Below are 15,107 nucleotides of genomic sequence, written 5' to 3' on the forward strand. Positions count from 1 at the left end.
AGACCAGCATTCTCATTAACCTAATTTGCATTAAATGTGCTACTGTGAATTGTAGTTATTGCTTTTCCATTTGAAAGGCATGCTTTGTTAACTTATTTAAAGAGCCCAGTTAAACTACAGTTTAAGTCATACCCTTTAATTCAGCAATACAATATCAAACTGAGGATCTGTTATTACCAACTTTGTGAGTTTGGAGAACTGTAAACCAGTTCTTGATCCCAGTGGATTTTCCTAATGAAGTAGGTTTGTTTAGCTGCTTTACATACGGTCATTCTCAGATACTGAAACAGTTCAACTAATCCTTCAGTTTAATGTGACTTTTTTATAAGAGCAGAGGAAATTATTTCCTCTGTGACACAGCATGAGAAATAACTGAAGGAGTCTTGGGGACATTGGAAGAAAATACTTATGCCTTTGTTTTAATAGTCTTCAGACTTTGGGGATAATGTGGTTTAATTATTTTTTGATAAAACCTCTTTACATGTGTAACTAAATTGAACCTGTAAAATATGAGCTGTTAAAACATAAATTAATTTGTGCATTTTCGAACCCATTTTAAAATCGTAAGACTGAAGAATGAATTTGCAGTTCTTTGATGATTTTTGGCATTAGTTATCACTTATTAGCAGTATGTGGGGAAAAAAAGGAAGTGATTGGTAGCAGCCAACATGGCTTCACCAAGGGGAAGTCATGCCTGACAGATTTGGTCGCCTTTTATGAGGGGTTTGCAGCGGTAGTGGACAAGGGAAGAGCAGCTGATGTCATCTACCTGGACTTGTGCAAAGCGTTTGACACTGTCCCGCATAATACCCTGGTCTCTAAATTGGAGAGACATGGATTTGACAGATGGACCACTTGGTGGATACAGAACTGGCCGGACAGTTGCACTCAAAGACTTGTGGTTAATGGCTCGATGTCCAAGTGGAGACCAGTGACGGGTGGTGTTCATCAGGGGTTAGTACTGGGACCAGTGCTGTTCAACACCTTTGTTGGTAACATGGACAGTGGGATCGAGTGTACCTTTAATAAGTCTGTTGATGATACCAAGCTGTGTGGTGAGGAAGACACACTTGGGGGGAGGGATGCCATCCAGAGGGACCTGGACAGGCTGGAGGGGTGGGCCCAAGCCAACCTCATGAAGTTCAACAACGCCAAGTGTAATGTCCTATAGCACAAATACAGGCTCGGCGGGGAATGGCTGGAGAACAGCCCTGAGGAGAAGGGCCTGGATATGCTGGTTGATGAGAAGCTCAACGCGAGCCAGCAATGTGCGCTTGCAGCCCAGAAGACCAACCGCATGCTGGGCTGCATCAGAAGCAGCGTGGCCAGCAGGTCAAGAGAGGTGATTCTGCCCCTCTATTCTGCTCTGGTGAGACCCCACCTGGAGTACTGCATCCAGCTCTGGAGCCCCCAACATAGGAAAGACATGGACCTGTTGAAGCGGGTCCAGAGGAGGACCACAAAGATGACCAGAGGGTTGGAGCACCTCTCCTATGAGGACAGGCTGAGACAGTTGGGGTTGTTCAGCCTGGAGAAGAGAAGGCTCCAGGGAGACCTTATAGCAGCCTTCCAGTACCTAAAGGGGGCCTACGGGAAAGATGGGGAGGGACTTTTTACATGGCCCTGTGGTGATAGGACGAGGGGTAATGGCGTCAAACTGGAGGAAGGTAGATTTAGATTAGATATTAGGAAGAAATTTTTCACTCTGAGGGTGGTGAGGTGCTGGAACAGGCTTCCCAGGGAAGTTGTGGAAGCTCCATCTCTGGAGGTGTTTAAGGCCAGGCTGGATGGGGATGAGCAACCTTGTCTAGTGGGAGGTGTCCCTGTCCATGGCAGGGGGTTGGAACTAGGTGATCTTTAAGGTCCCTTCCAACCTAAACCATTCTATCGTTGTATGATTCTATTCTCGATATTTTGAAATAGAGGGATTTATTTACTCTTGTGCTGTGTGCGATGAAGAGGAAGACATGTTTGTCATCAGTGAGTCAACTGTGAGTGCTCAAGTTCAGGGTGTCATTTTTCCATACTGCTGAGCGTACTTCGCTGTCTGGGAACCTGGTGTTTGTGAATTATGTGAACTAAACATTTATAAAGTTAGGCTTCTTCTTAGATACCTAAATGTTAATTTCAGTGCTTAATTTTAGTTATTTGCACTTGTACTATTTGACACTGGTTGTTTTCAAACCGGTAGCATCTGGAGGCATTGAATGTAAACCAAAGCCCAGTTGATCAGGCAAAGTCCTACGTCAGCCCCGTAATGCTGAACAATGTTGGATCAACCTAATGAAAACGGGGAGATGCACATTCAAGCTGGACATGGTAATGGTCATAAATAGCTATATAAATACTCAGCTGAGAAGGTCACTTTCTTGCTGGAATGGTTCTGAAGATGATGGTGATGGACAGGCCAGGTACACAGCATGATTAGTATATGAGCACATTGCATACCCAATGAGCATACGTGAAATGCAATGGGTTAGAAGTGCGCTTTAGATGTTAAAAAAAAAAAAAAAAAAATGCCATGGCCAATAAATCTTATATTTCAGCTGGGAAATGGTTAGGTCTCTGTTTCTTTATTGTTTGGCACAGAAACATGTGGATTACTATGCCATTTTGCTGCTTATTCATTCTGTTTACAATACAGAAGCTGGCTGATGGTTGCACTATCAAGTAAAATTGCTGAAAGGCTGAACTTCCCTACATTTTGGGACAAACAGACAATGGAAAAGAAGCCAATTTTGGGGACAGCGCATTATATGTTTGGATTTTGTACGCAGGATTAAGGGCATGATTCAGGAATTGTCAAAGATATGAATGGCATAGGATATTGAGAGCCAAATGGAAGTTAGATGCTCAGTTGTTGGTAATGCCGCGGAAAACTTCCTCTAGTGCATTCATTCTCTGTTAAGGATTGGAAAAGAATGAGCTGTTGCTTCTCAGCTAACTGCTGGACTAAATCCTAGTGATTTGCAACTCTCGGGATCCAATTTCATTTCCTTCACACAATAATTTAACAGTTGGTTGGTTTTTTTTTCCCAGTAGAGCTCCTGAAACAGCTACTTTGCTTTCTGTTACTGTAGACCTTTCGCTATCATCTTGCGACCCTAATCTTTCATGTTTCCCCTGTCACAGGCCTTACTAATTTTTTTGAGTTCCTGGAATACTTATGTGTTTTTTCAGTGAATAAATTTACAGGGCGGTCTTTTGCAACCCGGCATGGTACCGCAATAGAAATACTGCATCTAAAACAAAATAACAACCCAAGCCCCTCTATAGCAAGAGGAAGTTCCTACTGCCTTGTGGTAGGAGGTTAGAAGTTCCTATAATTAAGGTTACGTATGTAGCTCAATTAGCCCTATTTAAGGTTTCTTCTAATTCAGTCCCTTGTGCACATGAATTGGAGTTTGGGGTTCAGTACCTTTTTTGATGACATGCTGGAGTAGGGACTAGTTCAAGAAAGACAGAGTCTGGAGAATTTAGCTACCAGACAACAAGTTGTTACTTGGCCTGTACAAACTCATTTTTAGGACATGCATAATCCATGTTAAGAGACATCTGCACGTTGATAAGAGGAGATCTATCTACAGCACATTCAAAGCTTTTCATAAAAAATGCACTCTGTGAATACTGTGTGTATTCCTAGTCTTGTCCACATCAGACTTTTCAATGAAAATGTTGCTTGTTGACATGGCACCTCCTCATTCAGTTTTGAATTTGTTGCCCCTTTTTCGGTACTGTTTGGCAAATAAGAGGTTAAAAGATCTTTCTATAGAACTTTGGCTTAAAGAAGTTTAATATTGTGAATGCAAGCAGCATTAAAATTAAATGCAAATTTGTTGAAGACGTGACATTGTTTGAATTTACTTTTGTAGGGTTGGGAACTTTGGAAAGAGCTTGTTATTTAAAAAAAAAATAATACATTTTTCATTTCTTTTCTGTAGGAGATTCCTTTACACAGTTCCGTTTTGCTGACGAGAAAGAATGGGATAGAGAAAGCGTATGCCATAAGCAGGTAACAGAATTGTCATTCAAATGAGTTTGTACGGATAATCACCTGGCACAGAATACCTAGGCAGTTGTGCTTTCAGCAACAAATTGTATAATACAATAACAGCACTCTTTATTCTGCATATTTTTATTAATTTGTCTCTGATGCTGGAGGCTTTGGGGTCTTGTCCTGTTTTTTTCCGTTGAAGATGAATCAAAGCAGCAGATGAGGTTTTTAAGTAATGTTGGAAGAAAAGAACAAGCAAATCCATTCAGTGAAGGGAAAATAAGGGACTGTCACTTTGTTTTACTCAGCATATCAAGTCAGCCTTCCTTTTTCAGCTGTATTCAAGAGAAAATAGTTTAGTAAAATAACAAAACCTATATGAGTATATTCATATATTTGACTATGAAGCTTGTTCTAGTTCTTTCAAATTAATAGTTGAGACATCACCTCCAAAATGACTATGGGACCAACTAGGTTTTAGATTATTTCTATGTGGATTCTTTATGCTGGAATAAAAAGGGTCAAAGCAATAGGAGTCTGCTGTTTTCTATATCAGGATACTAGAAAGTGGTGTAGTCTTCCTCACGTAAGGCACCTAAATTGTCGCAAGATAAATGCTTTTGTCTTCCAAGCTTTTCTTAGAATTGCTGCGGAACTGTGCTTAAGTGTTTCTTGAAACATACGTATGTATTCACATTTTAAAAGTTTGCTATTTATTTCCTAAAATATTGATAATAATTATTCCCTGGGAAGTGGTATTTAAAGGTACATTAAAGCTGTAACGTCAAAGTACAATGAGTGCAGCATTTTTTTAAACCAACATGTTTGTCCAGTGGGATACAGTCTTTCAATGACTGTATTTTTTTCTTATCAGTTCCTACTGCTCCCAGTGTGCAGGATGTCGGTATCCTGAACGTTAATTTCTTCATAATTTCCTCATAGGCTTGTCATTATAGCATTTAGGTGATTGAACACATTCATTAATTTCTGAATGGCTAAAGCCATCGTGACCAGAGTGAAGTTACACGTAGCCAGTGGATTTCACAACTCTTCTTCTGGCTGCCAGTGATGAGACTGCGCAGTTCTGGAGCCGGTCCCACGCTCTCACTCACTGGGAAGTGTGCTGTGCTGGGCACGTTCTTCTGCCCCCATCCCAACCGAACTGTAGTCATTCATCCCGCCCCATCCAAATTTCTTGTTTCAAACTGTTTCCCGTCTTTCACTGTTCTTATGTCAGTTTGAAGTAGATTGCGGCACTGTCACCATTACCGTCACTTTGATTTCTTGTTTTAGTCCAGAATCCCAGCCCAGATGGGTTCATATTTTTTTCACATTGTCTCTGGTCTTCAGCCTGTTATCTCCTTTTTGTTTCTGGCCCATCTTTCTTTTCCCTGAAAACTGGGTCCAGGTCTAATTTTCATCCTAGATCCACTTTGCCAAATTCCTTGCCTTTGCCTCTTAGCTCACCGGTTTCTAGTTCTTTGCCTGTCTATACATGATGTACAAGATTAGAGAATTGTAAACTGAAGTGAGTTCAATGGAACAAAATAAAGCAGAAAAGGCATAAAAATAGTTGCAGAATGACTAGATATTTCCCATTCCCTATTATTGGTAGAAAGCACTGGCAGAGCATCAGTTTCAAATGTGGAATGGAAATATAACGGTGACATCAACAATAATGAGTTTTCAGTTTATTAAAAAGTAGATCTGGATTTGCATTATCATATATTGCAATAAAATGTTTATCATATATGTTAGCATATATGCAACAAAAATGTTTCTGAACACAGTCTGCCATTTAAAACTCAACAGGTAATAGTAATTTGGATTTTTCAATAACAAATGGCAATTCCAGCAACAAAGTCTGCCTCTACTTATTTTCTTGAACAAATAACTACATGTGCTATGAAGTTTATTTGATCACTTTGGGTTTTTTATTCAAACACTGCTTTTAGTGAAGCCTCTACTTGGATATTGAATTCCTTATTCCATTATATTGTTTCTCCAAATTCTTCTTTTTGTTCATCCTGAGCCTATCCTCTTCCCCGTCTCCATTTTCACTTTCACTCACAGTGTTCATTCACATTCATCTTTTTGCAAGTGTACTTGGCTCTTCCCAAATGCACTTAAATGTTATTCAGTGATACTTGACTTTTTACAATTTGTATGTCACTGGATTCATACAATTTCCTTGTCCTTTGCAAATGTGCAGAAGCCATCCTTGATCTTCAGTATCCGTCAAAAGAAGTGGGTTTTCTGAAGTTCTAGTTCATTGCTGGGCAACAAGAATTGCTTGTTGAAGACTTTTTGAGGTTACTTGTACCAGTGAATCATCTTGGATGGTGATCACTAATTCATTGTAAAATAAAGTTAGTTGTTAGTAAAGAAGAAAAATTCTAACCGTCAGAGATTTGTTTGTCCTTTTACTGTCATTACTGGATACCAGAACCAGAATTTGGATGCAAGAAACTGTTAAACCAACCACATTGTGTATTTTTTATTTATTTATTTTAATTTTGTAAATATGCTGTTGGAATCTGCTGTCTTTGATGTTCATTCTTGCTGTGTGTGCAGGTGTCGAAAGTCATCCTGTTGACTGGCTTTTGGGAGCAGTGTGAATTCCCTTGGCAAATCTTTTACGATACAGCACAAAACACTCTCTCCTAATTTATAAGTATTTGGACTTCTAAATGTCTGTGTTGGTCTATACCATGTGAAGAGGGACAAATTTTTGTCCCTTTAAGCTAGATTTAGAAGCAGCTTCTCTGCTTACATGAAAATGAGAGTATAGACTGAACTTAAGCATTTGGTTGTCAGATTTTAAAAAATGTGGATATCAAATTATCTTTTTCATTGATGGTGAACGTGCTCAGAATGTTCTGCTGTACTGTGAGCTCGACATCTGTTTTAGTCTACGAAGGTCCAGCGTGTTCTGTAAAAACATCAAATATTGGTGGTTCATTTTGTGTAAATTTGTTTTTAATTGTTTGGAGCCAAAACCAAAAAAAAGGGTGGCCAAGAGAAAAGGAAACTTGAACTTGAATACCTGTCATGATAATAAGTGACAGTTTCACCAAGCAACTGGGCAGCAGTAGAGTATCTTTCTTGAATATCTTGAATATAATTTTAAAAGTGTATGTAACTATACTTTGCTGCTTTTGTAAAACAACATTTTAAAAGATGGGGAAGTATAAAAAGGGTCATGTTGTTCAGGCACTAAAAACAGTAGAGCTGCACACAATCTATGTGGTTTGATTGCTTAGAAAACAGTAGCAACTTGTTAAAGAATGGCAATTCCCACTGCATAGAAAGCTTCACAGATTAAAAGACGTTTGAGTTGCAAAAGCCTCTTATGACATTGTCAACTTGCAGAACTACTTCCTACTTTGGATTCTCAAGGCCTTGCCTAAGGACCATTTAGGTGATTGTTTGCATTCTACATGTTTATATGGTAATTTAGCCAAACTGCTTTGTACGCGTGTAATTTAAAACTATGGATTGCTGTATTTCAGTAGCTTGTTCCTCACATTCCTTGAATGTGTTGAACAGGGGGATGTAATGGATTAAAGTCATTATTAGTTCTTTTTTTTTTTTTTTTAATGCAAGCGCACTGTGTGTTGAATTATATTTCAGTTATCTGCACTTTCCGTTGACTGCCAGTCTTTGGTCCAGGCCCTTCAGGAACTGCCTCTGCATCTGAGGTTGAACGTAGCTGCTGAACTTGTGCAGGTAATGCTGTGAATTTTCACAAGGAAATGCAAACGTTTTGAGTGAAACAGTCTATGCAAGAATGATTACTTTAAGCTTGGATTTCAAACCTAAGAAGTAGAATGTATTTTATAAGCAAATACTTTTCTTGAGACTGGGCTGTCAAATGGCGTGTAATGCAGGATATCCTCTATTAGCACTTTTTACACATGTTGGCTTTGAACAAAGTGCTTTGATGTGCAGCACATTAGATTTGACATCAGGTATCGGAGTGTTTGACATGGAATGATCGTACTGTTTCTGCGTTTACTTTTCTCGTTAGCAGCTGTTAAAATCACGCACCAAAATTTTGGAAGAGCTTTCACATTTTTTCCTGTTAATTATTTTAGTTGTGATTTACTCTTCTGCATAGCTAATATCAACGTACAGGTTTATTCCGTGAATCAAAGTTACACCTGTGTTAGAACAGGTAGAACTGTCAATCAAACAGGTGAAGAAAATGTCATTAATGCTCTGGTGGGGAAAAAAAAAAGCAACAGAATATTAAGGAAAAAATGTTTCTTCAGGCTGTGAGAAAGAAAATATTCATGTAAGGGCAAAAGAACCAGTGAGACTTAAATATAAACCCAAGATTCTTAAACAAAATCCATCTACTCCAGCAAGGAAAAAGAAACACGACCCTTACAGAAGAAATTTTACTTCTGTTTGGAGTTACATGAAGTGCTTCTGTGACTGACACAGCCGTCTGTGCTCTTTCTTACGGGAGCTCAAATATGTCTGCAAATGGGATGTCTAAGGGGATCTGCAAATAAATGTTACTTTCAAATACAGTTTTCTTCCTAAGATTTTCAGTCACAGTCTTTAAGTTTTATTTGGGTTATGAAGTGTGTGTAACAACACTTAATCTTTGTGTTGTCATTCTGACCAGTGCTGTGGTCAGCAGATACGCTGCAGCATTCTAACATCTGCATAAAAGCAGAATCTGTGTTCCATGGTTAAATAATGCGTTGCTATTTCTTGTATTTGATAAATTAAACCAAATTACAAAACATTATCAAAATATACAGCTATTTACTAAAACTTTTGCTAAATGATTATCAGCGATCTGTAGTATGGTTTGCTTTCAAGACTGGAATTTTGGAGCGAAGGCCTAACATAGGATAACGTTTCTAGCCAAATTCTGACTTCAGGCATTCCAAAATTCAGAGTATTGATGGGATGTCATTACAGAAGAATTAAAGAAAAGTAACTCTCCGGAAGTATTTGTGAAACAATGCAACTTGCTGATTTAGCATACCATCTCATGTTCCATAATAAGGGATAAAAGGAGTTTTTATTTTGTGGTTGCTTCTGTAGAAATATCATCAAGGTGATAATTTTAGTTTGCTTTTACTTCTGAATTAAATTCTGCTGAAATTCATTGTACCTTCTTAAATGAGCAAATGTAGGAAGCATGACTTACAATCCAAATTAGACAGAATAGTAAAAATGGGGTTAATCATTAGAAAGACTCAAGCTCTTTCTTGTGCTCATAGGCATCAACACCTGTAGAGCTCCCACAGATGAAGACTAAAATTACTGAAGATGGCAAGAGGAGAGAGCTTCTGTTCCGACAGTCTCAGGCTCAAAGTGAAACAGTGTTGGTCTCCCACCCGGTTGGTGATTCTGTTGCTCCATCAGAGCCTGGAAGTAAAAGTGGTCCCAGGGCAAGTGCAGCAGAACCCTTCCAGAGAGGCCATCTGCTATCGAAGCAAGAGACTGACCATTTGGATGAAGAACTAGATCTTCTCCTAAATCTAGATGCTCCCATTGATACACAAAACAAACCTGTGTCAGGTGCATTATCCTACAACATACCAACGGAGAAAGACTTGAAAATGGATCGTAAGGAAAACGGTAAGATTTCTCCCCAGCATGCCCTTATTTAATTTCCATCGGGCTCTGTTTTGGTGATGTTTTTGAACTCTTGATCAGCCAGGCAACAGTACTGCTGTCAACATCTCTGTCTACTGCGTTTCATTTATCTGGGGCTGTGTTCTGACCCGTTTGTTTCTTTCCAATTTTAAGTTTCAGAATTGTCAGGTCATTTTAAGCATTAATTATTCTGCAAAACAGCATTGGGCTTATGATTCAGGAAAATTGTAAATTAAATAAAAAATGTACTGATAGAAAATTTTAGTGAGAGCACGATAAAACAAAGTTTTTATGTAACATTATTGGCCCTTACTTCGCTGTGCTAATACAGTATACAGAAGAATTGACAGCTATTTCTGATGGCTTGCTATAATTGCTATTTTCGAACTTTACTAGCATTGATTTTACAAAATTTAGTATGAAAACAGAACATATACAAAAATTTTCATATTTCAAAAAATGTGGTAAATTCTTCCTTTTGTTTGCATTCCTAGAAGTTACACCGTTTGTTAGATTTGTTGGCAACGGTTTGCTACTCTCCAGTCCACAATGCTGTAAAATAATTTTTAGCACCTCTGATTTTTTGTGTATGATTTTCTTGCTATCTTAAAAATTAAGCCCAAAAGGGTTGAACGTGTAAGATGTCACCAGAAGCAACAGCGCAAGCCTCGTTACTGAAGACAGTCTTGAAATGATGCTTCATTCCAGTAGTCTGTCATGCTTTCCACTGCAAAGCAGGGTCTAAACCCCTTCAGAAAACAGTGCCACCAGAAAATGGAATCATATCGTGCTGTAATGATCAGGCAGGGCCAGGTGCTGTTGTGGCCTCCTGCTCCTCTCCTACAGCAAAGTAAACTCTGCATCGGGCAGGATCGCAAACGGATCGCAGTAGGGGGATCACTTATAATCTGTCTGCTGCAGACCAGGCCCTGCCCCCCCTTGAATCAGACAGAAGCCACGTTGCTCCGGTTGAGCTTATTAAGCTGCTGGTTTTATTGTTGCTACTATTTTTGGAATCTGACTCGCTATTCTTCAAGACAAGAGATTGCATTTCGTCAGTTGTGCATTAAAAAGCAAAATGATCTGGGATAAAAGAGCTGGTGGGGAATTGTTTCCAGATTTTGAAGTCTGTTCTTTTCACTTTTCCAGAGGCTTTAAAACTGGATGTGCCTGAAGAGAAGGGTACAGCATCACAGCAACAGCAAACTACATCTAAAAATGTTACTGAGGAAGAGCTTGAAGATTGGCTGGACAGCATGATATCCTGAAGTGCAAATTTTCTTTGTGAATAATTGAATATAACAAACATTAAGGAGAAAGTTGAATCTTCCTTTATCTCCTCGTTATTTCCTGCATCTGTTTCACTTTTTGTGCAGTATGCCAAATGCCCGGTTTGCTTTGCTGGCACCTACAATTTTGTGCAAGCAAAATTCATTTAGCTGTGATTGAAAATTGTCTGAGGTCTAAAATTTGTGATCAAATCAGGATTTTCTTCACTACAGATGCGGGCTACAGCACATGAAGAGAAGAGTTACTTCAGCTTGTACTCGCTCTATGTAGTCCTTAAAATAAAGCTATGAATGAATAATGAATACGTGTGTTTTTAGTCACCATCCTCACACCACATCTCTATAGTGTAGAAGAACGAGAAAGAACAACAGCAAAAGTAACATTTGGTTTATAATACTTTATTGCAGTGGGCACTTTTTATTAGAAGAAAAAAAATGCATAATCCTAGCAGCTTCTACTTGCAGGTGACCAGAGAGCACTGTTTTGTTTTGGCCTAAGATTTAAATTGTGTTCATTTCGATACAGTGTATGTCTTTTAACAGCAGCATCTAATAAGCTGTTATTGAAGGTAGGATATAAACAAATTTCAAGTGCAATTTCATACAGAAAGACAGAAAAGCAATACAGGTAATGGATCTGTTCATCTCGAACACTAACATAAATAAAAAGTTTGCATAGCTATGTCTACAGAGGTTTTAAGGCACTTAATGTTTCAAGGTCGACAACGTGTTTGAGAAATGTTTTCTTTTGAACTGCTTAAAGCTTTTCGGCATTCTCTAGCAAATACTGGGGGGAAACACTGGACAGCAGTTGGTTAAAGTATTTTTTCTGAGGCGTGGCCTCTGATGTTCAAGTTCTTAAATGTCAAATGTTGTGCAATTAAGACACCTTTTAGCCCTTTCAGCTGTACTGCCAAACACCAGGTTAATGATGCGGTTAAAAAGTTGTTATTATTTCAGACCACGTTTGAACTGGAAGGCTTAAGTTAATCTGGCATTGTTTTCTCTTTCCTAATGAAAATTCCAACAAAAGACCTCTTTCATAGGTGATAGGTACAAAAAACCTGTCAAATAGTGTCAAACTTTATGTACCTTCTGAAGTTTAAAGACATTTAAAGCAAATACAAGCTGTGAAATTACACCATGAAAAGAAAAGAAGGGGTTTTTTTTGTATACTGGATCTTAACAGTTCATGAATAAATAATTTCTTTTGTGATATTAGCCAAGTTGATCCTCATACTGTTTCCGGAAGCAGTCCCCTGCTGGGAAAAAATCCCAACATCTTTCTTGGTACATCTTCCACACAAATGACTCCTGAAAAAGGTAAAGAGTATTTATTTTAACAGATGTCTTGCCGTTAGTGCTCTAGAGCAACCTTTAACACCACCCAGGTACGGTGCCCATTACCAGGGGGTAGAACTGTGAAGACGTTGAAACTCAAGGATCGTAACTCAAGAATGTTTGTAGAAGGATTGCTCTGTGCTTGTCTTGTTTCAGTACTACTGAAATAGAATCCCTATTAGAAAAACTGTGTAGATGTAAATTAATCAGTCTAGTTATAGCAGAGCAAACCTATACGCAGTCTTGTATACATGAAAAGTGGTTTAGTTTGCTTGGAAAACATTGAAGTGTAATGCGCTTTTGTAGTGTTTGCACAACAGCATCTTATTTGAGATAAGATATAATTAAATCCTATTTGTTTTCTTATTTATTCACATTTAGGGCTTAACAACACTAAACGTACATACACACTTCCGTATACCTATCTATATATACATATATAGAGATTTAGACTATAAATATAGTAGCTTAACTACTTAATCTTTTGGGAATAAACCATAACTAGTATATTTCAGGGTGATAAGAGGACAGTAAGATTATTAGCAACTGAGTGCTGGGTAGAACAGCACACTGCTGCTGCCCACCCTATCCCTTTTTATTAACCCTTCCTTTTCTTTCCCTGGCAGAAGACTCTCAGGGAAGGTGGCATCATCTCCACTCCTTGGTAGCACATCAGTTCCACCTGGTGGTACACAGCTACAAGGCTGGAGAAGATGAAAACGTTGAAAGATAACCTTAAGAAAAAAATTAAGTTTTATTTTCTACTCACCTGCCCAGTATGCTCAGTTTCATCCTTGTTAATGAGATACATTAAAAAGAACCTGAAACAAGCACATGGAGTGGGTATTAATGCAGAAAATGTAACATCTCTGCCTAACCTTTCCTAGACTGGGGTATGTGAGGGGGATTATGCCAACCAGCAAAGGAATGATATTGCTAGGTGTCTAAAGTGCTTATGTTGAAAAAGAAAAGTCTGTCCTCCAGCACTTCTCCTGTGGAAGTGCTACCAGATGTAAAAGCTGTGCAAGTGGAAAAATACGGTTTAGCATTTTCTTCATTTCAGCGCCAGGAGCAATACCTGAATTAGGCATATGCCAACTCCTGTACATGTATGCTCCAACATCTCACCTTGGAAGAAGTTACTCAGGCTACTATGCAAGAAGTTAGAAGTGTGGCAAATCCTCAGCTGCACCAAGACTTCCAAACACTCGCGCCATACAGCTCCTAAGCTGAGCCCGGCTGTCTCCGATACCTGCACTCACTCAAATGTAGACAGCTTGAACTGAACTAATTAGAAGGGCCGTAGAGTACTAACAATGGTCTGTTTGTATATAACACAACTCTTGGTTAGACACTTTTGATGCAGTGCATTTGGAATTAAACCTGGTATGTATGTGCTTTCATTGTAAAGAAAGGAATGTATACTGTCTTTAGTGTTTGTCTAATTAAAGGGCGACATGGTTAGAAAGATTGTTCACTATATATTCTAATATTAAGGAAATGGCCATTTTTAATTTACTGTGAATTACAGGTTCCCATATACCAATTAAGCCATTCAAGAGAGTAAAAAAAGCTGGGAGGTTATAGACTGGTAAAACTATGGATAGCAATGGAAATTTGCCTCACAAAAGTAATGTGCATTGATTCTGCAGTGTCAGTTGCTACGTGAGGAATAATGCAGCCTCCACTCCAAGAGGCACCGCTTTTCTGCGTTTCTTTGTTTTGTTTTGTTTTGTTTTTAATTTAGAAAGTTCAGATGCAGCATTTCAAAGCCAGACTTGTTCTACAAGATACCACCAGTTGAGCTCCTTTGGTTCTGCTGGCACAATGCTCATATAATTGTTGTATGAGTAACTAATGCCACCAAATTAACTTTTTTAATGTCCTCTTTGACCTGCTCTGCATTTACTAATGAAAGTAGATCATGACTGTTGTGGGAGTGTGGGCAATAGTCTAAACACGTACAACTCCTGGTTGCTTCGAGGTTTCAGAAAGCTGCACTGTCACTAAAGAACTATAGGAACTATACTTACAGATAGTTTGCCAAGTTGTGTTCTTGCAAAGTATGTGTTTCAAAGCCATGCGGGGTTGTGTCAAAATAGTCATTGCCGATTCCACAAATAAAACATTTGGTCTGGAAACACAAGTTGTGGTTACAAATGAATTTTAACTCAAAGACACTATTTTAACTGGTAACAATCTAGATGAATAAGAGTAATGAAAAATGTCATGTGCTTACTCATACCTCCATATCTTCTCTCACTTGTTCTTGCTGGTCTCTTAGTTCACCAAAAGCGTCAATGATCAGACCTATTTCAAATGGAAAAGTAACAGCACATCAGTACTCAGCAATATTCATATTTCAAGTAAAGTAGTAAATGGAGTAAAACTCCACTCTCTTTGAAGTTTAGCGTACTTATTTCTAGGTTGAACAATTTAAGTTACAATCTGTCAGTTTCCAGACATCTAACGTGCTTACACCGCGCTCCCTAGCAGTAAGAATTTCTCTTACATAGAATTATAGTCTTGAGAGTGGAAAGGCTTTTCTGTACTTATATTTTGGTCAGTTTAAACTTCCATAATCTCATCTCTTTTGTTCCCATGAAAGAATTTAACTTTCATTCTCCTTCTCATGGAACTCTTGTATCCCAACTTCTGTTCAACAAAAACACTCTGCTCCCCCAGGCCCCCCGGCCAGTTTGTGATGCTGCTTCACATTTGCAGCATTATTCCTCCACTTCCAACAAATTAAGAATAGAGTTGGATCATTTGGGGGGCTGTAATATTCATAACTTTTTCACAGGATAGATGTATTACATTTTGTCTTTGCTACCAGATTGCCATAAAATGGTGAGGTTTTC

The 15,107-nt window shown here is 38.6% G+C and overlaps 2 protein-coding genes across 3 annotated transcripts in view; one reads left to right on the forward strand and one right to left on the reverse strand.

The window, feature by feature from the left end:
• Positions 1 to 11,195, forward strand: part of AVEN (apoptosis and caspase activation inhibitor) — a 101,756-nt gene extending 90,561 nt beyond the window's left edge. Inside the window, exons 3-6 of one of the 2 annotated variants that reach the window (XM_082485642.1) lie at positions 3,942 to 4,012; positions 7,628 to 7,723; positions 9,238 to 9,598; positions 10,766 to 11,195. In XM_082485642.1, the coding sequence (XP_082341768.1) occupies positions 3,942 to 4,012; positions 7,628 to 7,723; positions 9,238 to 9,598; positions 10,766 to 10,884 (647 nt within the window). In that variant the 3' untranslated portion in view covers positions 10,885 to 11,195. The remainder of the gene's footprint in view (positions 1 to 3,941; positions 4,013 to 7,627; positions 7,724 to 9,237; positions 9,599 to 10,765) is intronic. The other variant, XM_082485643.1, reaches the window with a different exon arrangement.
• A 94-nt stretch (positions 11,196 to 11,289) lies between these two features.
• The window catches only part of RYR3 (ryanodine receptor 3), a 253,870-nt gene continuing 250,052 nt past the window's right edge, over positions 11,290 to 15,107 (reverse strand). Inside the window, exons 100-103 of the mRNA XM_082485921.1 lie at positions 14,492 to 14,556; positions 14,280 to 14,380; positions 13,016 to 13,067; positions 11,290 to 12,219 (exon numbers count right to left, since the gene is read on the reverse strand). Of these exons, the coding sequence (XP_082342047.1) occupies positions 12,124 to 12,219; positions 13,016 to 13,067; positions 14,280 to 14,380; positions 14,492 to 14,556 (314 nt within the window). The 3' untranslated portion in view covers positions 11,290 to 12,123. The remainder of the gene's footprint in view (positions 12,220 to 13,015; positions 13,068 to 14,279; positions 14,381 to 14,491; positions 14,557 to 15,107) is intronic.

This window comes from Vanellus vanellus (assembly GCF_965231255.1).
Source record: "Vanellus vanellus genome assembly, chromosome: 6".
Classification (NCBI taxonomy): Eukaryota; Metazoa; Chordata; class Aves; order Charadriiformes; family Charadriidae; genus Vanellus; species Vanellus vanellus.